Below are 26,589 nucleotides of genomic sequence, written 5' to 3'. Positions count from 1 at the left end.
TGTGCTCCTACATCCAGTTTACAATCGTTTCTTATTATATATCACCCCACTTCATCCTTTCTTCCAAAACATCACTTTACACTTAATTGCACTAAATTGCTTCAGTCATGCATCCACATATTCCATCAGTGAATATTCTAGAATCCTATCATTATTCTTCTCAGTTTACAATACCTCATTTCAAAATTTACTGATGACGAAACTTGGGTGCCCATCCTATACACAAAGAAAATCTGTGGTCTTTTTACCGGCCTTCAGGAGCAGACAAATGCATATCTTCCTCCCGCCTGAGAATAATTCGCCTGATCAATTCCCTGTCTGAGGTTTATTTCACATTCACGCTGCTACTAGCTCCTTCTCGCTTATTGTAGCACTTTATGAAATGCTATTTAAAAGTCCATATGTATAACATTGAGCACTAATCTCAGTAAAAATCTCAGTGAAGTTAGTTAAGAAAAGAAGTGCTAGAATTATTCAGCAGACCAGTCAACATTTGGAGAAATAAGCAGGATGAACATTTCAAGCAGATGACCTTTCAACATTGTTGTTTGGATGAAAAATCATCTAGCCGGAACTAGCTAGTCAATTGCTTTCAGCACCACCTACTATTTTCTGTTTATAATTCAGCTTGTTAACATCCACAACATCTTGCTTTTACATTATTTGAGCATGATCCAACTTTAACTGATCTCTGCTAGAATTTCCTTTATAAGCCCATACTGGTCTAAAGTATTATTAATTTTGATCTCAATTACAGTTCCTTCATCACTAAAGTTAAATCCATCAATTATAGATCAAATTACCCTTACTTTTTTGTTTAAATTTTTTTATCTGAGGTGCCAAGCCAATGCCACAGGAGAATTAGAAGAATACGGTTAAGAATCTCTTCAATTCTGATCACAACTTTTCTCAACATCCCTAGGATGCATGACTAATTTTGCTAATTCCAGTCCTTCTCATACCTCCCATTTATCAACTTATGTTCAGAGGCTCAACTACATCCTCTTTTATTATTTTAGCAGCATCTTCTCCCCTAGCAAAGATGTTAAGAGTACTCTTTTAGTACTTTTGCCATGCCCGCTGCTCTAAGCTTCAGCTTCTAATCAGATATAACCACCCACCAACATGTATTTACAAGCCTATGGATGATTTTTGATTCCCTCATTTTAGCTGCCAACCATATCATTTACTTAAAAGAAAATCCTCTGTTAATTCCAGATTCAGTTTGATTCTCACTCATGTTATCCACCTGACAGCTATCATACATCCTTTTTTCTAGACATAAGAGAGTGCAGATGCTGGAATCTGGAGCAACAAACAACCTGCTGGAGAATTCAGTGGGTCAAGCAGCATCTTGGGGCAAAAGGACTGTCCATGTTTCAGGTTGAAACACTGCATCAGGAAATCTGAAATTAAATCTGAACATAACCAGCAGGATAAGAAGCATCAGTGGAGAGGGAAACAGAGCTGACATTTAATGATTAATGAATTTTAATCAAGAAAAATGATGAATCTTTAAGACAGTGAAATGTAAAGAAATTGATGTGGTCCATTTCAAATGTGTGTAATGAAGCATTATGGAATAATTAAGGTGCCACTGGTTGGTCCCTCCTTGAAATCAGACTGAAGTTGATGGCTTTCGGTTGTGTCGCTATTCATCAGAGAGTGAATCAAAGTTGATTCACTATTACAAGACAAACCTACATTTTTAGCTAACAGGGCCAAAGCTACTGGACCAAGATTACTCTTGGTGCATTTGGGATACTTCAGCCTATACAGTGACTGCCTTATGCTCAAACCAGTCTTAAAGTCCTGCTTTCCCAGTGTTACACTAAAAACTCAGGCACTTGGATTAATGGACCAATGTCTCGTTACTAACAAATACACCACTTTTCACAATCTGATGACTTGACTGAACTGTATTATCAAGACAAGGATGGTAAACAGTTATAAACACAAATAATACAATGTATAATGAAAAGACAAGTATATGGGTGCGGAGATGAGTTAATCCTGCAGTTATCCCTGAGATAACAGCATTTCTTAAAGATGGACATAACTCCCAAACATTACCATAATTGGTTCCCGAAAGGCGAATCATGTTTAGGTTCTCTTCAGCATGAAATAATTCTATTGCAAGGATGGGAATTTGGAATAAAAACAGAGCTACAAAAGCCAGCCAAATTTAACTTCCAGCTAATGGACTAACTGCTTAATACTAGCTTTTAAGACAGAAAACAATAAACTATAGGAAAAGAATAAATTTAGGAAAAAATCTGGACAATTATAAGCAGGGTACAACAGATGGACACAACAGCTTAATGTTAACTACAGTGAAAACCAAATTAATAAAAATAAATGTTAAGTAATTAAAACAAAGGCAATTTATCCCCATGGGAGAAGTGTCCATAACAAGTCAGTTTAATTAATACATCAAGATAAATGGTTTGATCTAATTACCATTTCAGAGACGTGGATTGCTTGATGACCAAGGCTAAGAATTAAATACCCTAGGCTGAAAATGAAAATCCTATTTACAGCTTGTCACTATAGTCACCCCAGTTTTACCCTAGAGACATCTTCTTCCCCACCCTCCCCACTTTATTGAGCTTCTTTTCTCTCCTTCCTATTTCCAAAGAAGGGCCTTCAACCTAAAATGTTAATTCTTTCTCTTCCCATAGCTGCAGCCTGATCTGCTGAGTATTTCCAATGTCTGTTTTATTTTAAGTATTCCAGGCTACATGATTTTTGGAAAAAGATGAGAAAGGAGGAAAGGCAGCCCTAATAATAAATAATGACACAAGGACTGCAGTGAGGAATGACCTTAGCTTGGAAGAACAGGAGAAATGGGTGGAGTAAAAGAAAACAAGAGACAAAAATTGCTGGTGCAGTAGTTTATAGATCCATTCCTGTGGACGCCAGCATCATTCTTTGAAATGGTATTAATCAAAAACGAAGAGCTAGTAACAAAAATTATGCAATAATTGTGCGGGAAAATAATCTATATAAATTGGAAAAATCAAAATTAGCAGAGTATTTTGTGATTTGAGCTTTCAGAGCAGAAGACAGTTATTGCAAATAACACGTCAACAAATTGAGAGGACAATTTAAAACCTCGCAAGGTTTAGAGACGATTTAGTAAAATAATTCCTACAGTGGGTAGATCCTCTGGGGAAGAGAGACAAAATGTTATCATATTATGATTGAAATGTGACAAATCACTGAAGAAACAAGTCTTGAACACAAGCTAAGGCAATTAAATTGATGTGAAGTCAGTTGGAGAAAAGAGATTTGGTGATTAGATCATCAGATTTACTAGCAGGAAGACATACAATTAAACAAGTCCTTCAGAAAGAAATATTCCATCGGGAAATGAAAAAGAAGAAGTCATCCAGTTTCAGCTGAAGATTACTGCAGCAAGCCCAAAGATTGAGAGGGTTTCCAGCAATGACTGACCGAAAAATTGATATACGAAAAAATGTGACAGTGTGCTGAGAGAAAAGTTTGTAAGAATTTCTCCACATGTGCAAAAATTAAACATGGTTCCCTTAGAGGCAAAATAAAATAAATCTTCCTTCAATGTAGAAGGCACAACAAATGTACTGGCAAGAGAATCTAATGATACTGGGGAACAAAGTAATCAGTTTAAAAAAGTGCTGGAGAAATTAAGGGATTTAAAAGGTCAATAAATCCCCTACATCCAATTGGCTGCATCCTTGAATTCTACAAGATGGCTACAGAGATCATGCAAAGACTAATAACGATCTACCAAATTCTTAAGCTTTTGGGACAGTCCCAGGTTACGAGATAGAAATCGTAGAGAGAAAATTGGGAAATGTAGAGCATTGACAAATGTAGCCTGTCAATTGTCATGAAAATCCTGGAATCCTGGAAGTTTGTTAGAAAAATCATACGGTTAGGCAGAGTCAACATAGTTACATGAGTGAATTAATCGATGAGGTCATAATTAACAGGATAAATAAAAGTGTGCCATGAATATACCTCTACTGCGGGAGAATATTTGAAAAATTGATTTATTATTGTCACATGTACCAGGGTACAGTGAAAAACTAGTTTTGCATGCCATCATACAGATCATTTCTTTACAACAGTGCATTGAGGTAGTACAGGGAAAACAATAACAGAATGGAGTTGTTACATAAAATAAAAGCTCATGTTGTTGTTGGTAAATTATTAGCATGGAGAGAATTGGCTAATGGATGAAAAACAGTAGGGATAAATAAATCCTTTTTAGGTCAGTAAGCTGTCACTTGCAGTGTATAAATGAAGTTTGACATTAGTCCTTCAACTAATTACTTTGATACTGATGACTCAGATGTAAACAATAAAACTTATCCAAGATGGCAGACAATACAAAAGTGACCAAGAAACAAGCTAAGAGGATGAAAGAAAGCAAACAAGGCAATAAAATGGCAGGTGAGGTGTCATGTGGAAGTGTAAAGTTTTCAGCATGAAGAGTATTAGGATTTCTTCGGGAATGGTTTAAAAAGTTAACATTGGTCTACAGAAGTGTCTGCGTGGGCTGATACATAAAACAAACTAAAGCTCTAATTGCAGCAATTGGGAAGGTAATTGGTGGACTTGATTGTAGGGGGATGCGGTGCAGGGATAAAAAAAAGTGTTGCTGTAATTATAAAGGATCCAGATGAGACCACATCAGAAGTACTGCAATGCAATTTTTCTCTCCACGTGCAAAGGCGTGTTTTATAAAAATGAAGTAATGTGCAAATTCTAGATAGATTCCCTTTGAGAGATTTAGAAAAAATGGTCTATATTCAAAGGAATTTAGAAGAAGAAATGATTTCATTGAAACACTTCTGAAGGCTTGATCAAGTAATATTCAGGCACCATTTCCTAAGGCTGGAGTGTTCTGCGATAATCTGCAACAAGGAACCAAGACAAGAGGCAATTCCTTTATTTGGAGGTGGGATTGAAAGCACGAAAGAGGGTGTAAACATTTGGAATTCTTTACTTGAGGCTTGTTGATATATATTCAAGACCAAGACTGATAGATTGTTGGGGTTCGAGGGATTGGGAAATTATGAAGGAACATATACTCGTCTTAAGAATTAGCCACAATCTCATTCAAATGTGGAGCAGGCTCAGTGCCCGATGCCTCAATATACTTCCATTGCTTTTGCACATATGTTCTTCAGCAGCTCTCTTATTCAACATGATTACAGCTAGTCTTTATCAGTGCCTTTGTTAGTGTAAATATAAAAAAACACATGGCTCTTTCAAGTGTCCAGTAAATTAACAATTCCATCCAAATTCCTGCTGAATTTTTAAACAAACCAAAATTATATTCATTAGAAGAACAGAAATGTCGACTTGTACTTATTGGCAAGCTTCACAAACACGAAAATGAAGTATAAATAAAGACCATCTAATCCAATTTTTTTGAATTATGTAAATATAATTTTTGATCAACGATTTCATGGGAGCTTATTTATATATGGCTGCAGAGGAAAACTACTGCAAACAGCTGTTAATTTACAGGATCCTCTAAGAAACCAAAATTAAAAATTAAAAACATCAAAGTGAAAAATTTCTGGTAATTCTGGCACAGTAACATCATTCACAACAGTTGTGTAACCACTTCAACCAACAAAATGCAGAAATGGAAAACTTAAAAGAAACTCAAATATCAAAATAGGTTCTCAAAGAGGAAAGAAAAAGATAATTGCACAGAGCGGAAAGATGCATCTCGAACTGCTTCCTCATTGCCCAAAAAACAGAATTGGCATGGTCTCTATTCATGAACTTTTTGTTGTTTAGGATAATAGAAAGTGTAAATAATTTATTAGGTCATAACGCTGATATATTATCGGCAAAGAATTAAAATTGTCTTAAGGCTAAATTAAAAAGCTTTTTATTGTTGTTGATAGCAGCATCCTCTAAAGAGCACTTTAATCTTTTAATTACTTTGCACCGATGGATACATTTCCAAAGAACTTCTCTGGGAAGATATCTTGAGACAGTGAACAGGCACCATACAAATAAAATTGTGCTTATTCATGCTTGACGTTAAATCACTCATTTCATACAATTTTTGATTTGGAAGGAGTCAGCATTATATGGAAATCTGAGATACGAGTTAACTATATTATCAAGATTTTATGATTCAATAATCTTTTGTGATGAATGCTAAGTAAATAAAATTTGGCAAGTATAATAACCAAACTAACATATGAAAACATAAGCCACAAGTTATCACTTGACATTTTACAGTTAATTTACAAGATGTCTAACACTATCAACATCTGACATCATTTTGAGCAGATTGTGGCTGTAACCTCACAGGAAAAAGCAGACCTGTTCATCTTAACACAAATGAGAAAACTTCATTGAAGCCATGGATAGGCATTAAAATTTCTACTGAGAAAAGGTATTATTTTTGAAATTACTGTCATCTACAAAAACTTACAGGCAATTACTGTTGTTTTCAGCCTATTAAACTTCCCACCACTGATTTCATTAGACTCAGGGGAATCTGAATGTTCAGAGCCTTATCATCTTGTGAGATGTGGGAGAGACCTCCAGTTTCTCTGACAGCTACAACTGCACGAGGTGCATCCAGCTGCAGCTCCTTGCAGATCATATTAGGGAACTGGAGCTGCAGCTGGACGACCTTCGGCTCCTACGGGAGAATGAGGAGTTCATAGATAAGAGCTACAGGGAGGCAGTCACTCCTCCTGACAGTCACCCAGCTCCCTGCGTCCTGCAGCTTAGAAGGAAGGAGAATAGGCAGGTAGTGCAGAGTACCCCTGTGGCTGTTCTCCTAAATAACAGGTATACCACTTTGGATACTGTCGGGGCGTTTGGGGGAGGAAAACCTACAAGGGGAAAGCTGCAGTGACCAGGTCTTTGGCACTGAGCCTGGTTGAGTGGCGCAGAAGGGAAGGGGGGAGAAGAGGAGAGCACCAGTGATAGGGGATTCAATATAGTAAGGGGGCAGACAGGAGATTCTTATGGATGTGAAAGAGACTCCCTGATGGTATGTTGCCTCCCGGGTGCCAGAGTCTGGAATGTCTCCGATCGGGTCCACAGCATTCTGAAGGGGGAGGGTGAACAGCCAGAGGTCGTGGTACATATTGGTACCAGTGACATAGGTAGGAAAAGAGATGAGGTCCTGAAGAGGGAATATAGGGAGCTAGGTAAGAAGTTGAAAAGCAGGACATCAAAGGTAGTAGTCTCTGGATTGCTGCCTGTGCCACACACCAGTGAGGGTAAGAATAGATTGATCTGGCAGATGAATGCGTGGCTGTGGAGTTGGTGCAAGGGGCAGGGTTTCAGATTTGTGGGTCATTGAGATCTCCTCTCGGGAAGGTATAACCTGCACAAAAGTGACAGGTTACACCTGAACTGGAGGGGGAACCAATATTCTTGCAGAGATTTGCTACTGGGGAGGGTTTAAATTAGTTTGGCGGGGGGGGGGGGGTTGGGAATCCGAGTGATAGGTTAGAGGTTGGTGCATTTAGTGTAGAAGTAGATGAAGAGTGTAGAAAGACTGAGGAAGAATAGGCAGTTGAAAGGGCAAAATTGCAGTCAGTTGGATGGGCTGAAATGTGTCTAGTTTAATGTGAGAAGTATCAGGAACAAGGGTGATGAACTTAGAGTATGGGTCAGTACATGGAACTACAACATTGTGGCCATTACAGAGACTTGGCTGTCACAAGGGCAGGAATGGCTGCTGGACATTCTGGGGTTTGGATGTTTTAAAAGGGACAGGGATGGAGGCAAAAAAGGTGGGGGAATAGCATTGCTGATCAGGGCTGCAGAAAGTGCTGATAGTATCACAGCTGCAGAAAGGGAAGACGTCCTGGAGGGATCGTCCACTGAGTCAGTGTGGGTGGAAGTCAGAAACAGGAAGGGAATGATCACTCTATTGGGAGTATTCTACAGATCCCCCAATAACAGTAGAGACACTCAGGAGCAGATCAGGAGGCAGGTTTTGGAAAGGTGCAAACAAAAAACAGGGTTGTTGTCATGGGTGATTTCAACTTCCTAATATTGACTGGCACCTCCTTAGTGTAAAGGGGATAGATGGGGCAGAGTTTGTTAGGAGTGTCCTGGAAGGATTCCTGACACAGTATGTGGACAGGCTGACGAGAGGAGAGGCCATATTAGACCTGATACTAGGCAATGAGCCTGATCAGGTTTCAGATCTTTCGGTGGGAGAGCATTTTGGAGACAGTGACCATAACTCCTTGACCTTTACTCCATAACTTTGACATTAACTCCATAGGCTTGGAGAATGATAGGAGCAGACGATATAGGAAAGTATTTAATTGGGGGAGGGGGAATTATGATGCTATTAGGCAGAAACTTGGGAGCGTAAATTGGGAACAGATGTTCTTGGGGAAGTGCACAATGGAAATGTGGAGGTTGCTTAGGGAATACTTGCATGGGGTTCTGGATTGGTTTGTCCCATTGAGGCAGGGTAAGGATGGTAGAGTGAAGGAACCATGATTGACAAGAGATGCAGAATATCTCATCAAGATGAAGAAAGAAGCTTACCTAATGTTTAGAAAGCAAGAATCAGATAGGGCTCTGGAGAGTTACAAGGTAGTCAGGAGGGAGCTTAAGAATGGACTTCGGAGAGCTAGAAGGGAGCATGAGAAGGCCTTGGCGAGTAGGATTAAGGATTAAGGCATTCTATATGTATGTGAAAAATAGGAGAATGACCAGAGTGAGTGTAGAACCGATCAGGGATAAAAGAGGAAACATGTGCCTGGAGTTGGAAGAGGTAGGGGAGGTCCTTAATGAATACTTTGCTTCAGTATTCACCAGTGAGAGAGACCTTGACATTTGTGAGAATAGTGTACAACGGGCTGATATGCTAGAGCATGTCGACGTGAAGAAAGAGGATGTGCTGGAACTTTTGAAAAACACTAGGATAGATAAGTCACGAAGCTGGACGGGATATATCCAAGGTTATTACGGAAAGTGAGTGAAGAGATTGCTGCGCCTTTGGTGATGACTTTTGTGTCCTCACTGGCCACAGGAGTAGAGCCAGATGATTGGAGAGTGGCAAATGTTGTTCCTTTGTTTAAGAAAGGGAGTAGGGATAACCCTGGGAATTAGAGACCAGTGAATCTTACTTCAGTGGTGGGCAAATTGTTGGAGACAGGATTTATGAGCATTTGGAGAAGTATAGGCTGATTAGGGACAGTCAGCATTGCTTTGTGATGGGCAGGTCGTGCCTCACCAGCCTGACTAAATTCTTTGAGGATGTGACAAAGCACATTGATGAAGGTACAGCAGTGGATGTGGTGTACATGGATTTTAGTAAGGCGTTTTATAAGGTTCCTCATGGAAGGCTCATTCAGAAAGTCAGGAGGCATGGGATCCAGGGAAACTTGGCTGTGTGGATTCAGAATTGGCTCGCCCACAGAAGACAGAGGCTGGTTGTCGATGGAACGTATTCTGCCTGGAGGTCGGCAACCAGTGGTGTTCCGCAGGGATCTGCTCTGGGATCCCTGCTCTTTTGTGATTTTTATAAATGTCTTAGATGAGCATGTGGAAGTGTAGGTTCGTAAGTTTGCTGATGTCACAACGGTTGGTGGTGTTGTGGATAGTGTAGAAGGTTGCTGTAGATTACAATAGGACATTGATAGGATGCAGAGCTGGGCTGAGAAGTGGCAGATGGCGTTCAACCCAGAGAAGTGTGAAGTGATACACTTTAGAAGATTGAATTTGAAGGCAGAATACAAGGTTAATGGCAGGACTCTTAGCAGCGTGGAGGAACAGAGGGACCTTGCAGTCCACCTCCATACATCCCTCAAGGTTGCCGTGCAGGTCGATGGGGTTGTTAAGAAGGTGTATGGTGTGTTGGCCTTAATTAGTCGGGGTATTGAGTACAAGAGCTGCGAGGTGATGTTGCAGCTCTACAAAACGCTGGTTAGACCACACTTGGAGTATTGTGTTTAGTTCTGGTCACCTCATTGTAGGAAGGATGTGGAAGCTTTAGAGAGGGTGCAGAGGAGATTTACCAGGATGCTACCTGGATTGGAGAGCATGTCTTATGAGGATAGGTTGACTGAGCTAGGGCTTTTCTCTTTGGAGAGGAGGAGGATGAGAGGTGACTTGACAGAAGTGTACAAGATGATAAGAGGCATAGATCGAGTGGACAGTCAGACACTTTTGCCCAGGGTGAAAATGGCTAACCCATGAGGGGAAATAATTTTGAGGTGAATGGAGGAAGGTTGGGGGGGGGGGGGGGGGGGAATGTCAGAGGTAAGTTTCTTTTTTTACACAGAGAGTGGTGGATGTGTGGAACGTACTGCTGGCAGAGGTGGTGGAGGCAGATACATTAGGGACATTTAAGAGACTCTTAGATAGGCACATAAATGATAGAAAAAAAATGGAGGGCTATGTGGGAGGGAAGGGCTGGATAGATCTTAGGGTAGGATAAAATGTTGGCACAACGTTGTGGGCCGAAGGGCCTCTACTGTGCTGTCATGTTCTATGTTCTTTATAGCCAGATTCTGACCCCAGATCTTCTCCAATGCAAAGATCCTTTATTTCCACTTCAGTAATGACCATTTCCACCTCCCCCCACCCCGCCTCACCCCATTTGCTGCTGAAACACTCCCATCTACAGAATTGACTAGTCATGTTTTCCCAGTCAGCCTTCCATCTCCTAGAAACTAGAACCCATCCAATGCTTTGCTAGCCATATCCTAGGCTACACTATAACTGTTCTCACCCATCACCAATGTTTGCTGCAAAAGCTCAGCTTCTTAATGCACAGTTGTAATTACATTTATTCATGGTCTTTCCTACATGTCAAGATTTTCATGGTTACAATATTCAGATAATTTTTTTTCTTTCTACTATGCCCTCTTGTATCATCACCCACTATCTTCACCTTGCTGCTGGTATCAGAGCTGTGAGCCACTTAAGCCCCAAGTTCGGAAATTCTTTCCCAAAAGCTACTTTGTGTTTATAATCGTCCTTAAGCAGACTTTGAAACGCCTTCCTTGGTTCAGAGTCAATTTGTGCCTCGCTAACCTCCCACAAAGTGCTTTGGAAATACGAGAGACGGCAGATGCTGGAATCTGGAGCAACACACAAATGCTGGAGGAACTCAGCAGGTTAGGCAGCATCTATGGAGAGAACTGGACAGTCAACGTTTTGAGTTGAGACCCTTCATCAGGACTGGGAAGTGCTTTGGGATGTTCTTGTATACAAGACCCACCACATAAATGCAAGTAGGTGCAAATGAAACCAGTCCTGTTGCAAGGCCAGGTAAATTTCTAACTCCAACTGCACAGTTCAAGTGGTGAGAAAATATACAAAAAATTACTATACTTAGCCAAAGAATTATCCATTGCAAACGATAGGTTCAATGACTTTTATTGGCATGACCTCATTAGATTAATTGAATTGCATTGCATAGTAGATCTATACAGCTTACCCATGAGGCCCTTATTGTGTCTGTATATGTAATAGCAAACAATTTCTCAGAACACAATTCTTTGGTTTCCCTCTGCTATTTCTTTTATGGGTTGGTGGAAGCAGTGCACCAGATTTCTTCTGCCCTATCTATAGAAGCGTTTTCCGATTTTTCTGCTGCGTAGCCTTGTTCTTGACTTTCCCCTCAAGAGAAGAAAGCTTTCTTTAAATCTACTCATCAAATCATTTCTTTTGTTTTAATGTTTTGATCACCCAAAGCTTTTAGCTTCATCCTCAAGGGAATACAGAAAAAACACATGAATCTCAACCTCCAATTTAAGCTCCAGCATTACTTGTTAATCTGTGCTCTACAAGGTCAAATCAAAGTCAGATCTTCCTGAGGTGGTGCATAAAACTGAAAACCGACTTCAGAATATGTATAGCAAATGTAAAATAACTTACTTGTAAAGGTCAGGCCGAGGCTGTTCACAATCAATTGTGGCAATCAAAGAATCTATTTCCACATCAGTACGGAATGCATTAGTGTCTGGCACAGCAAAATATGTCTAGTGAAGAAATTTTTAAAGTAGTTAACAATTAATATGCAAAGTAATAATTAAAAAACTAAACTAATCAAGTTGAAAGACAACTAAAGCCAAACAATGTTACAAAATTTGGAAGTCAGACACCTGATTAAAAAAAAAGTCAGGTCGATAATCAAGCAGATCACAGAATAAGAAATAAACAATTCAAGGTCAAAAACTGGCAGGAGAGCAAGGAGAATTTACAAGTGCTAGACTAGCAATTTGAAAACACATGGTAGATTACAGGATCATGCAAGTTTACAGCACAGGAGACAGCCATTTCAGAACTTGTCTGTTCCAGACAAATAAGGGGCCATGTGTCTATAGTAAATCAAATAGCAAACATGCTGAGCAATTGGCACAACATTAAAGGTGATAATTTCACACGTATCAATTTATATAATGTCCTTAATTTAGCAAAATGATTCAGACATTTCACAGATGCATTTTAGACCAGCAAAAAAAATTGTTGGGGTGCTAAACTATTGGGTGGGGATAACGCAAAGCTAATTATACATAGTATGTTTCCTAGTCCTACTTGCTGTTTGACAAAATCACTTTGCTATGAAGTGGCATTTCTGGCAAGAGGGAACTAAAGTGCTTATTTCATTACCTTCATAAAAGCTAGAGGCAAAGCAAGACTAAACAGCAAGAATCCAGAGCCTAAAGTTCACTGGATTGAAATTACATATGTGAAACTGAGATTATGAAATTTCAGACAACTACTGGTTCAGAAACTAACACGTCATGTTGCATACTGCACATGGTATGTACTCATACCAAGTAGAAACCAACAACGTTTTGCAGTACCTTTTCAAAATTTGCCAAGAAAAGCAAAACCTGGGAGTCAAACTGCTACCTACTGATAATTCCTTAATGTTTTCTTTAAACAGTTCATTTTCCATTGGAGTATTATTTGGTAAGCAAAACATTCTTTTATCTGATTATCTGCAATTTTTCCGTCCTGTACAAAGTCTGTGATGAATTGCACCTGCTGGCATATTTGGTATATTTTGGATCCGTAGCATTGAAATTATTGCAAAGCCTCAAGTGTCTTGATGGCCAATGAACAGAATAAAGATATAGAAGATTTAGACTCCAGAATACTTTTGTCAATTGATATGCTTTACCTTTTGACTTGACTCCCCATCCAAACTAGCAGTGGTAACATAACATGTAGCATCTTCCCTGCTTGAAGATAGAAGGATGAGATCACATGGGAATGTCTCATCTTCCTTCACACATACAATATCCCCAACCTAAAGAGAAATGAAAAGAATTATTTTGCCTTCAGCCCACAGACATCAATTTAATTAGTTCCAATACAACCTGAGTGTTAGCTGAATCCAACAATTTAAAATACCGAACTTCCACCCAAGTTTGATTTATTGATGTACTGTATGCTAGACTTCCAGAGACAACCTGTGACTGAAATAAGGAAATAGGATCAAAATGCCTCACGATGACAATTTTGAAGTTATGCAATGTTCATTTTCTTTCCCCAGAAATTCAATCACCCACAAAAACATTAAACTTCCTTAATATTGCTTAAACATTAAAATTGCTTAAAATTGCTCAAATAGGTGACTAGCACAAATTGATTATAATTGATTTTAGCTCCTGAGATGCCGGTCAAGATTCTTTACCCAGTAGCACATTAGTTACACGTATTTTCAGCCGAAAGTAACCTATTGCACTTGCACCTCCCAGAGGTGGAGGTTTACAGTACTCATTTCAACCACTGCTGCAAGTCACAAACCAATTTCTTGAGCACCAAAAAGGTGGAAGGTGCCACTGCAAAGGGCACCCTAATTCACCAATGCTGACCTTAACACTGGTGGCTCTGACATTCACTGTCATGAAGTGCTTCAAGAGGCTGGTCATGGCACACATCAACTCCAGCCTCCCAGACAACCTTGACCCACTGCAATTCACCTTCTGCCAAGACAGGTCCACGGCAGATGCCATCTCCCTGGCCCGACATTCATCTCTGGAGCACCTGGACACTAAAAACACCTGCATTTATTGACTACAGACTTGGGACTCATCATCTCCCTTTGCAAGTGGATCCCTGACTTCCTGACCAGCAGACTGCAATCAATAAGAATAGGCAGCAACATCTCCAACAAGGCTGCGTCAGTCCCCTATTTTACTCCCTATACACTAGTGAGTGGCCAGATTCTGCTCTAACTCCATAGGACCATAGAACCATACAGCACAAAACAGGCCCTTCGGCCCACCACGTTGTGCCGTCCATCAAACCACCCTCACACTATCTAACCCTTTCCTCCCGCACATCCCTCTATCTCACATTCCTCCATATGCCTATCCAACAAAATCTTGAACCTGTCCAATGTATCTGCCTCCACCACCACCCCAGGCAGTGCATTCCATGCACCAACCACTCTCTGGGTGAAAAACCTCCCCCTGACATCTCCCCTGAACCTCCCACCCATAACCTTAAAGCCATGCCCTCTCATCGTGAGCATTGGTGCCCTGGGAAGGAGGCGCTGGCTGTCTACTCTATCTATTCCTCTCAATATTTTATATACCTCTATCATGTCTCTTCTCATCCTCCTCCTTTCCAGTGAATAAAGCCCTAGCACCTTAAGCCTTTCCTCATATTCCATACGCTCTAATCCAGGCAGCATCCTGGTAAATCTCCTCTGCACCCTCTCCAACGCCTCCACATCCTTCCTATAATGCGGCGACCAGAACTGAACACAGTACTCTAAGTGTGGTCTAACTAGAGTTTTGTAAAGCTGCATCATCACTTCACGGCTCTTAAACTCAATCCCACGATTTATGAAAGCTAACATCCCATAGGCCTTCTTAACTGCTCTATCCACTTGTGAGGCAACTTTCAGTGAACTGTGAATATGAACCCCCAGATCCCTCTGCTCCTCTACACTGCCAAGTACCTTGCCATTTACCCTGTACTCTGCCCTGAAGTTTGTCCTTCCAAAGTGTACCACCTCACACTTCTCCGGATTGAATTCCATCTGCCACTTGTCAGCCCAGCTCTGCATCCTATCAATATCCCTCTATAAGCTCTGACAGCCCTCCACACTATCCACAACACCGCCTATCTTAGTGTCGTCCGCAAACTTACTAACCCAGCCCTCCACCCCCTTATCTAAGTCATCTATAAATATCACAAAAAGTAGAGGTCCCAGAACCGATCCCTGCGGGACACCACTAGTCACTACCCTCCAATCCGAGGGCACTCCTTCCACCACAACCCTCTGCTTTCTACAGGCAAGCCAATTCCTAATCCACACAGCCAAGCTTCCCTGGATCCCTTGGCCTCTGACCTTCTGAAGAAGCCTATCATGAGGAACCTTATCAAACGCCTTACTAAAATCCATATAGACCACATCCACCGCACTACCCTCATCAATCTTCCTGGTCACCTCCTCGAAGAACTCTATCAGGCTTGTGAAGCAAGATCTTCCCTTCACAAAGCCATGCTGGCTGTCCCTAATCAGTCCATGATTCTCCAGGTGTTCATAGATCCTATCCCTTAGAATCCTTTCTAACAGCTTACCCACCACAGACATAAGGCTCACCGGTCTGTAATTCCCTGAACTATCCCTACCACCTTTTTTGAACAAGGGGACAACATTCACCACCCTCCAATCCTCAGGCACCATCCCTGTGGACAATGAGGACTCAAAGATCCTTACCAGTGGTTCAACAATCTCCTCCCTCGCCTCTCGAAGCAGCCTGGGGAAAATCTCGTCAGGCCCCGGAGATTTATCTGTCTTGATATTATTTAACAACTTCAACACATCCTCTCTCTTGATATTTACAACCTTGAGAACAGTACCCTTACCAGCACTCCCTTCCACGTCATCAAGACCCCTCTCCTTGGTGAATACCGAAGAGAAGTATTCATTGAGAACTTCTCCCACTTCCGCCGCCTCCAGGCACATTCTCCCACCTTTGTCTTTAATCGGACCTACCTTTACCCTAGCCATCCTCCTACCCTTCACGTACTTGAAAAAGGCCTTGGGATTTTCCTTAACCCTACTAGCCAACACCTTTTCATGTCCCCTTCTAGCTCTCCTCAGCCCTTTCTTAAGTTCCTTCCTCGCTACTCTATATTCCTCACGGGCCCTGTCTGAACCTTGCTGCTTATACCTTATGTATGCTGCCTTCTTCTCCCTAACTAGTCGTTCCACCTCTTTCGTCACCCACGGTTCCTTCACCCTGCCATTCCTTCTCTGCCTCACCGGGACATATTTATCCCTAACATCCTACATAAGATCCCTGAACATCGACCACATCTCCATGGTACATTTCCCTTCAAAAAGGACATCCCACTTTACACTCCCAAGTTCTCTCCTTATAGCCTCATAGTTCACAGATGACACCATCTATAAGTTTGCAGATGACACCACCGTAGTGGGCTGTATCTCAAATAATGATGAATCAGAGTACAGGAAGGAGGTTGAGAGCCTAGGGACATGGTGTCATGACAACAACCTTTCCCTCAATATCAGCAAAACAAAAGAGACTTCAGGAAGGGGGGCAGAGCACACACTCTTGTTTACATCAACAGTGCTGAGGTCAAGAAGGCGGAGAGCTTCAAGTCACCAGGAGTGAACATCACCAATAACCTCCGCTGGTCCAACCACGTAGACACCACGGCCAAGAAAACACACTAGCACCTCTACTTCCTCAGGAAGCTAAAGAAATTTGGCATGTCCCCTTTGACTCTCACCAATTTTTAACGATGCACCACAGAAAGCATCCTATCCCGACGCATCACGGCTTGGTATGGCAACTGCTCTGCCTGAGACAACAAGAAACCACAGAAAGTTGTGGACACAGCTCAGCACATCGCAGAAACCAGCCTCCCCTCCATGGACTCTGTCTGCACTTCTCGCTGCCTCGGTAAAGCAGCCAAAGTAATTAAAGAGCCCACCCACCCTGGATATTCTCTCTTCTTCCCCCTTTCCATCGGGCAGAAGATACAAAAGCCTAAAAGCATGTACCACCAGGCTCAAGGACAGCTTCTATTCCACTTTTATGAGACTATTGAACAATCCCCTAGTACGTCAAGATGTTCCCTAGACTTCACAGTCTACCTCGGACAGTTTAGGCCTTGCACATTATCGTTTGGCTGCACTGCAGTTTCTCTGTAACTGTAACACTTTATTCTGCATTCTGTTATTGTTTTGCCATTTACCACCTCAATGTACCGTTGTGACAAAATGATCTGTATGGAGGGCACGCAAAACAAATTTTTTCATTGTACCTTGGTACATGCGACAATAAGAAACTGGTTAACATCAGAGTGAAATAGGCAACGTTGTTGAGGACATCCAGCACACTTGAAAAGTCTTGCTAGCTTCCTGGCTTAGCTAAGTCTCATCGAGAGGAAGATCAGAGAGATCAATAAAAGAAGTCATTCTCAAGACCTTAACCCGAGTGCCAAGAAAAGTTTAATAACCTTACGTATAGTCAACCTCTGTACAGAGAACCAAAGGCCATCTATCAACAATTGCAATCACTCCCTGCTTCATCCTCCATGTCCACTTCACTCAACCACATCTCTAGTCAGCAATAGGTAAACCTAATATTCATCTGCACTGAATTGCCATGTATGCATAAACAAAACTGTGGCAAGCATACCACACAAATGGCAATATACTAACACTCTACCCAGAGGGTGACAGGCACCAACTGCAGCAACGGACTGATGTGCTCACAAGCTCAGTTTACTCACCAGAGGATGCTTGTGACCATGGGCTTGGCTGCTGGAATGGGCAGGGCCACTGGAGAACCAGAGATCATTGATGATTGTCTTATCCTCTTTTGTAAAGTTTCTTGCATCCTACTTCCCTCTCATTTATGATCTTCATGCACATAATTGAGCTATTTTGCTGTCACATGCACCAATCCCTCACAATTATATTCTGTTCCTTTCTCACTTCAAAGACTAAAAGCCCACACTTGTCCAAGCCCTGGTAGCCGAGTTGCCAGAAAATGAAAATGACAATAGCATCACCTCAAACAAACATTCAGTCTGAAAACAGAAAATGATAGTGTGGAGGCAGATCTGCACTTGATAAGTTATCAGAAAACAATGCGCTTACTGCTTTTGTTCTGGAGGACTTTTGAAGAATACAATAGGTCAAGCTTCATATGAAAGCTGGCGAGGATGCACACGGAGATCCTTGGAGCAGCCTGGGAAAGCATGGGAAAGGCAGACTCCAGGCAAACAGAGCTAGCTCGCCATCCTTACCACTATGGAAATGACAACCAGTTCCATGTTAACATTTGTGGAGTCAACCACAGTCCAGCATCTGCTGGCAGAGGTCACAACCTCCACTGCTGCCCAAATGCAAGCCACTAGGAGCAGACAGTTTTCCTGATGAAGATGGAGGGGAACATCAGTCACAAATTCACAATCTCATCTCCCCCATCTGGGAAGAGAAGGACATGCCAGGGATCCTCAGAGATGCTGCAATTGTGACCATATTCCGTAAAAGGAGATAAATCCAATTGTGGTAACTACAAAAGGGGTCTCTTTGATGTCCGTCTCAGCTGCTCCCCAAACTGCAATCTGGATTCAATCCATCTCGGAGACGCAATTAACATCTCTTCAAACATCAGTTTCAAATTAAATTCGGGGAAGAGCATCAACCACTATATATTGGCATGACCACACAAAAGCTTTCAACTTGGTCAATCAAGAGGGACTGTGAAGCATCCTTCTCAAATGTTCTCTCTCAAGAAATTTTCACCTTCTGTCTGTTACATAATGTGATCTTGACTGACATGTCCACAACAAACCTAATGTCAAAGCAGGCCTTTGGCATTGGGAAACAGTGTTGGGGCAATCATTCTCAATACAATGTTGCACCTCACTTCCAACAAACATCCTGCCGGGGAAGATGATCTCCAGACACATGGAAAAAAGGTTCAACTCATAGCACTTACACTCCAGAACTAACTTCACCCCAACAATCAGTCACCAAGTTACAGTACACAGAAGACAGTTGAACACAAGCCAGCTTGGAGGCCGACCTCTAGGTTGTTGTCAACTCACTCACTGAAGCATGCAAGAGAATGTGCTTTACATTTATCTTCCACGCAACCAAGGCCCTCTAATAACCTGCCCCACTTTACACTATCCTTTGATAATTAAAGGTCCACAAATGTGTGCACCACACACTGTTTCGTGAACCTCCTCTCAACATAGGCAGATACTGAAAATGAAATTTACCATTGTCTTCAGTGCAACAGCATGGCCTTTGGCCCTCTGAGGAAAAGAATACATAAAGACAAGCCTTAAATGTGACACAAAGCTCATGGTCTACCAGCTAGCGGTAATTCCAGTCCTACTGTACTGTCAGAGACTACCTGCAGTAAACACCTCAAAGCATTGGAAAGATACCACAATTCTGTCTCCGCAATATCCTCTAAATCAACTTGGAGGCCAAGCAAACCAACATCTGTTTCCTCTCTCAGGCTACCATTTACAGCAATAAGTTGCACTCAGATAGCTTCAGTGGGCAGGCCACACAGCCAGCACCAGACCCCTGGAACACTCTTCCAATATCCATCAAGAATACAGGTCATCAGACAGAGAATTATTCATGGATATTCTCAAGGCCTCCTTGAATTAATGCAACATCTCCATTGACTCAGGGGTAGCCTTGGTCTACGAGCACTCAAAGTGGGAAAAGGAGCATTCAGGGTGGTGTTGAGAACCTAGAGCCCATCTCTCAGAAACACACATAAATCTCAGTGTAAAGGGGAGCAGCAAGACACCATTTCCCAAACTACCCATCTACTTGACCAGTCAAGCACCCCTTGCCTGCCTTTTGGAAGAGTCTGATGGTTTGGATCAGGAATCTCAGTATTTGCAGAAATGGAGTGGAAGCCTGTGATCCTCAATTCCAAGAAACTGCACAAGAAAGAGATACAAAAACTACGTATAGTCTGAGTGCTAACTGGATAAGGCATATTATTACCTCAATGGCCATATATTCAGAAAATGGGAGGTACAATGAGACCTGGCTGCTGTTGTACACAGGTTGATGAAAGCAAGCATGCAGATGCAGGAGGCAATTAAGGCAGCAAATTATATGTTCGCTTTTATAGTACATGAGCAGGAATGTCTTAATGCAATTGTACAAGGTCTTGATGAGACCACACCTTGAGTATTGTGTGCATTTCTGGTTTCCGTATCTGAGGAAGGATATTTTTGCTTTGGAGGGAGTGCATTGAAGGTTCACCAGACTAATTCCTGGGATGGCTGGACTCACATATGGAGAGAAATTTGAACGATTCTGCTTATACTTGCTAGTGTTAAGAATATGGGGCAACTCATTTAAGTTTATAAAATGTAGACTGGACAGACACGGGCAGATCCAGAACTAAAGGTCATATTACAAGGACAATGGGGTAAGCCATTAAGGAGTAATTACTACCCACCCCACCCCGCCCCCCCCCCCACCCACAAAGAAAGGTGAATTTGTGGAATTCTCTACCACAGAAAGCAGCTGAGGCCAAATGATTAAATTAATTCAAAGAATTAAATGTAGTTCATCAGGCTAAATGGATCATGGGTTATGGGAAGAAAGCAGCAAAGGGTGCTGAATGTAGGTGATTAGCCATGATTGTATTAAATGGCTAAAAAGCCTTCAGAGGGCAGAATGGCCCACTCATACCTTTTACATTTCTAAGTAAATCCCTTCAAATCACATACCCAGAGACTTTTACTGCTTGGAAAACCTATTTTCTTGTGCCTGGCCAACATTGCTTAGACAGTGTTTGTACAGAATTTCACAAGCTATGCGTCATTGTGCAAGGATTAATATAATCCCTGCAAGCTCTGTACACTATCCGGACCATTTTGGCATTAAGTGCACAGAACTACACGAGCAAAAATGTGTCATTATGCATTATGTATAGTATAAAAAGCATCAAACATGTTCATTCATCATTTTGATGCTACAATTCAATCTCACGGCGCAGAAGACACATCCACTGCTACATTTCTAGGCTCATAGATTTGAGTCCCAGATGGAAGGATAAATACATTTCAGATGATCATAAATAATATTTCAGATCAAAATCTGATTTCAGAAGTTGATGGCTGGTTTAACAAAAAAAACAATAAAAAGGCAGCATCAGTTCTTTATCCAAAGCCTCTAAAGGGCAATGGGGGAAAGAGAGGACACAGTGGAAATGGCAATACTGAAGAGGTAGGTGATCTTGATACAATGGATAAAATATAGGGTTTGGATCTCAGCTCAGGGCCGAGTGTGACACTCTGATTACAAACATCCATCGGTCTGAGTTAGCAGATAGAATAATGGGTGGAGATATAATAGTACAAGCTGAAGTATTTGGCAGCAGTGAGGTGATTTCAGCGTTTTCAATTTAAAACAGTAGGCCTAAATCACTCAATCAAGCATCGGAAAATGTGTTTTACTCTGCTTGACAGAATTTGCGAAAAGCCCAGAATGTCAAGAATTGGCCACCTGAAACTGCTTTGTTTAGAAACATGATCAAAAACTGACTAAAGCTATTAAAACATCCAAGCTAAAGATCCAGGAATAAATAGAAAATATACAAAATAGGAAGAGATTTAAAAAAGGAACAGAAACTAAACTAAATATTGATCTTGAAGATGACAAAAACATGCTGACATCAAAGCATAATGAGTATTCTTAGAATATATTTATAATATTTATCCAAATAGGCTTTGAAGATTAGATACAGTCTTGACAAGGGTTTTTCCAAAACTGGTATCTGCCTGGGAGGCTTTGCATTCCTTTTATTCGTTTATATTACATGCAAAAAAATGGTTTCAACTTATTTCAACATTGACTTCCATGCAAGTTTACAATAAAGCAGCAGATTTAGAATGGAAGTAATTTGGCCTTCAGCTGACAACTAAATGGAAACAACAATGACGTCAGTTTGGAATATAGACCAAGCATTCATCTCAGTTTGTTGGAATCAGCCTTAAGGTCAATGTATTGTCTCTTTGGAAAATATCATCAAAGATAATCACTCAATGACAAGTTAAATGGAAACTACCACTACAGATGGAACATTTCAAAGAAAGATGTTTTTATTTAGATGTATGAAGTTCTATTTGAAGGTTTCAATTGGTCAATAGGTGACATATAAATAAGAACAATAAATCTTAATTGACAATGAATAGCAACATTAAGATAGGAAAGATTTAAAATGATGGAAATAAACTGTAATAGGGATGAACAAGATGATATATTCCATGAAAAGTAATAGCTCAGTTGCATAGGAAGAAACACACTAATTGTATTGCTTATAAACAAAAACATCACTAAATCCAAACCAAATAAAAATCAATTTGCCATAAACGTGGAGCTAAAACTACCAGCATGTGTAATTAAGAGGGGGTATCTTAAGGGAAAAAATGGCAGTGTTACAAAGAAGAGGAATAGGGCCAACAGTTTTGGAGCAGGATTCCATGGGTCATATGGACTCCTACACAAAGATTTGGAAAAATGTCAGTTAGCAATTCTGTTCATCTTATCATCCTATAAAAATTCCAGTTTTAGTACTGGACTCAGCAGGTCTCTTGTTGATGATCATAAAATTGCTCAGAATATCTTTAGTGCAATTTTTAAAAGTGATAAACTGAGCAGATATCACTTCATTACAAACCATTAACCTATCCCTAAAACTTCCTTAAAATATAGATGGTTATTGGCCCATGAGTTTATACTGGCTCTGAGAGCAATCCCATCTCATTCCCTGCAACCTATTCTCTCTTGCATGTCCATCAACCCCTCCTGATTTTCCTACCATCCACCTACACCAGGAATAATTTACAGTAGCCAACTTACATCTTTGGGATATGGGATAAAACCAGATCACCCACGCAGTCACAGGGAGAATGTTCAAGCTCCATACAAACAGTACCAGAAGTCAGGATTGAACCCAAAGCACGGGAGCTGTGAAGCAGCACCACCACCTGCTTCACCACTGTGCTGCCCTATAAAAGTTGACAGGTTCTAATCATTCTGGACTTTGTTGTAAGATGAGGTACCGAGAGACTCTGGTCTGACCACTGTAATCAGGCACTCCCGAGAAGGGGTAGGTGGACTGTGTTTGCAAGGCCCCTGCAAGGGGGAGGCATTTGATTAAATTGCTCCCAAGATGGGAGGAGGCTGTGCACAAATTAAAAGTGAAACTAGAGCAAGGAAATATTTCTTCTCTTCAGTCTTAAATGGGCAATTCCTTATACTGAGGCTATGCCCTCCTGATGTCCTTATCAGGGGAAACATCCACAGAGTATCAACATTAACAAAACTTCAGGATTTTTTGTTTTATTAAGATCACCTCTCATTCTTCTGAACTCTAGGTGATGAACCTTACATTGGTAGTAGGTAAGCTGTTGGAAAAAATTCGAAGGATCTATGTTCACTTGGAAAGGCAAGAACTGATTCGGGAGAAGTCAGCGTGGTTTTGTTCAGGGGGAATCCTGTCTCACAAATCTGACTGAGTTTTTTTGGATGTAACTAAGAAAATTGATGAAGGCAGGGTGGTAGATGAGATATATGTGGATTTTACTAAGGCTTTTAACAAGGTCCTGCACGATAGACTGGTTCAGAAGGTTAAAGCACAGAAGGTTTGTTGGAAAACTGGATCCAAAACTGGCTTTGTGATAGGAGGGTTGTTTTTTGTGCTGTACAGCTCAATCTGCTTAATTTTTCGTTAAGATAACCTCTTCATGACGTGAAACATTCACTTAATTTTTATTACACAATACATTTTAGCACACCTCTTCAGGTACTAAAACTGGAATGTACACATCTCTATATATAAACTGGAGTTATTAGGGATTACTATACAGAAAGAAGTGTTCCATACCCTTTCACAAAATAGCAGAAAAGCTCATCATTACTGAGAAAACCCCAACTTTAGAAATCAGTTGTTTTGTTTTAAAAAAGGATGAGGATTTAATTTCAAGAAATGGGAGTAAAATGAGGAAACACTTTTGTATGACACCAAATTGCTTTAATTATTGAAATGTTAAGAAACTAAATGGTGCATCCACACTGTGAAAGACTTTAAAACATCAGAAACTTTACCTGAATCTTTTCACTTTGTTTTTCCACTATATGCCCTCTATTAACAATATAGACAGGGCTTTTATTCACAGAATTGTCTGCTTTATGTCTGAGCCAGTCCTCATAGCCCTGTAATGTGTACAAAGCCACAGTAAAATTTAAACAATAGGCTTAGTAAATTGTATCATTTTTGAATTATGTGGTCATGCTGAACACTTACACATCTGTGAAATTTTTAACTTTACAATTAATCAGCATATTATTCAAATATACAACACAATTAAACATTGTTTTGCCAAAGCCACCCACTTTTCAGTAAAAAAATAAACCAGAAGCTGGTTTTGTGAAGAATAAAAAAAATTGTTCTTCTTAAGATTAAACCAGAGCTTTTATATTTAATCCTAACATGCATATCGACAGTAATTCCATTATGAGTAGGTGTATTTTTCATCTTACTTGTTTGATTGCGGTGACAATAATCACAAAAAAGAGGGGGAGTCCACTTGTTACTGGGCTGGTTGGAGTATCAACAATAACCTGAGGAATTAAAAAAAATATAGTTTAGCACTTGCATTACTTAGGATATCTGTAATTTTGACAGTGCTTTAAATTGCAGCACAACGTTTACATTAAAAGTATAATCTGCTTGTAAAAAATAATTGCTTCAGCAATTAGATGAATACATTTTAACACTGACCCACAATAAAACCACTGTTTATCTCACAGAAATTACTATGAAGGCTTCAATTTTTATTACTCTTTTATTGCATACATGACTCTTTCATTCAAAAAGGTAGACACGAAACAGGAAACCACAGGTTGGTTACTTTAACGTGTCATAGGGATAATGTCAGAAGCAGGCAAAGTCAACAGACTTCATGAAAGGAACACCACATTTAATCGAATTTTTGATGTTCGTTAAAAAGGTACTATGTGCAATGGATAAAGGAAAACCAGTGGACGTAACACACTTAGGATTTCCAGAAGGCATTTAATAAGGTACCTCTTCAAAGATTACTGCAGAAAGTAAGATCTCATGGTGGTAGCATATTAAGATTGGCTCAGAGCTTTGAGATTCAATGGGATTTGGGTGCTGTAAAGCATCATTTGGAAAGTGAGTATGCAGGCACAGCAAAATATTTAGGAAAGCAACAGAATGTTATCAATTAATGCTGGGGAAATTGAATACAGAAGTCATAGCATCATAGAGTTATACAGCATGGAAAACATGCCAACAAAGTTGCCTAACTGAGCTAGCCCCATGTGCCTGTATTCAGCCCATATCCCTCTAAACCTTATTTATCCATGTACCTGTCCAAATGTCTTTTAAATGTCATAATGGTACCCGCCTCTACCACTTAAAAGTACGCAGGTTGTGACAGTTATAGAAGGGCACATCTGGAGTACTGGCTCCTGACTCAGGAAAGATATAAAGGTGTTGGAAGCAGTTCAGAGAAGGTTTCATCATACTAATGAAAGGAGTGTGGAGCATGTCTTGAGAAAGGTTGGGTAGACCAGGCTTGTATTCACTGGAATTTAGATGAATGAGAACTTGATTGAAACAGAACCTGAAGAGTGGATGTAGAAAGCACATTTCCGCTTGTGGGGGAATCTTAAACTACAGATCACAATTTACAAATAAGGGATCTCCTATTTAAGGCAGGGATGTGGTGAAATTTCTTCTCTCAGAGTTCACAAGTCTTTGAAACCCTTTTCCTTAAAGAGCAGTAGAAGTAACATCTTTGAATATTTTTAAATCAGAAGCAGAAGTAGATAAGCTTATTGTGAAGGGGGTGAAACATTACTATGGATAAACAGGAACATGGAGTTAAGTTACAATCAGATCACCTATAATCTTATTAAATGGCAGAGCAGGTTCGGAGGGCCAAGTGGCCTACTCTTGTTCCTGATTTGAATGTTTTTGAGTGCAATTGAGTTCACCTTACCTGTACAAGGAATATGATAAGAAAGTAAAAATTTGCAATTCTTCTGAACTGTTCAAACAAATTTTTTGGAATGAAATTCCAGTATGTATACTGTGAAGAAAATGGACACAATAAAAAGTTTAATCAGCAATTCAAAGACTGATTGATCCAAACAATCATGCAAAATTACTCAAGCACAGAACCATTCCCCAAACCCAATACACTTCGTAGGCTTCTGCATTTCTATTAGCTCTAATTTTAGGACACTGCTATCAGTGAAAAATGTTTATCATACTGATCCACTTTAAAGATCTTAAGTGCATCAGCTCCACACTCCATGTAACGTTTTCTTTGAATAGGCTATTAAAAAAAAGTATTATTTTAATTAACATGCTAATCCTTATGTGCACTGATAGCAGATTTTTATGTTTAAAGCATTTTCTTAACAGATATGTGACAGTAGTCAGAATAGTACATTAACGTCAATGCAGAACACTGCTGAAACTAGAAAGCTGGAAATAATCAGGTGAGACAGCATCTGTGGAAGGAGAAAGTTAACATATCAGTTTTATT

General features: G+C 40.4%; 1 protein-coding gene across 11 annotated transcripts in view; it reads right to left on the bottom strand.

Moving 5' to 3' along the window:
- The window catches only part of atp11c (ATPase phospholipid transporting 11C), a 126,633-nt gene that overhangs the window by 53,591 nt on the left and 46,453 nt on the right, over positions 1-26,589 (bottom strand). For all 11 annotated transcript variants that reach the window (XR_007956752.1, XR_007956751.1, XM_052021006.1 and 8 more), the window contains exons 3-7: positions 26,038-26,127; positions 24,548-24,628; positions 24,113-24,220; positions 13,136-13,264; positions 11,884-11,987 (exon numbers count right to left, since the gene is read on the bottom strand). Coding sequence is in view for 9 of the 11 variants with exons in the window: in XM_052021006.1 (XP_051876966.1) it covers positions 11,884-11,987; positions 13,136-13,264; positions 24,113-24,220; positions 24,548-24,628; positions 26,038-26,127 (512 nt within the window). In the remaining 2 variants the exon portion in view is untranslated. The remainder of the gene's footprint in view (positions 1-11,883; positions 11,988-13,135; positions 13,265-24,112; positions 24,221-24,547; positions 24,629-26,037; positions 26,128-26,589) is intronic.

The sequence above is a fragment of the Pristis pectinata genome, chromosome 8 (genome assembly GCF_009764475.1).
Source record: "Pristis pectinata isolate sPriPec2 chromosome 8, sPriPec2.1.pri, whole genome shotgun sequence".
Taxonomy (NCBI): domain Eukaryota; kingdom Metazoa; phylum Chordata; class Chondrichthyes; order Rhinopristiformes; family Pristidae; genus Pristis; species Pristis pectinata.
The sequence above is the reverse complement of the archived record's forward strand: the minus strand, read 5'-3'. Positions and strand labels throughout refer to the sequence as shown.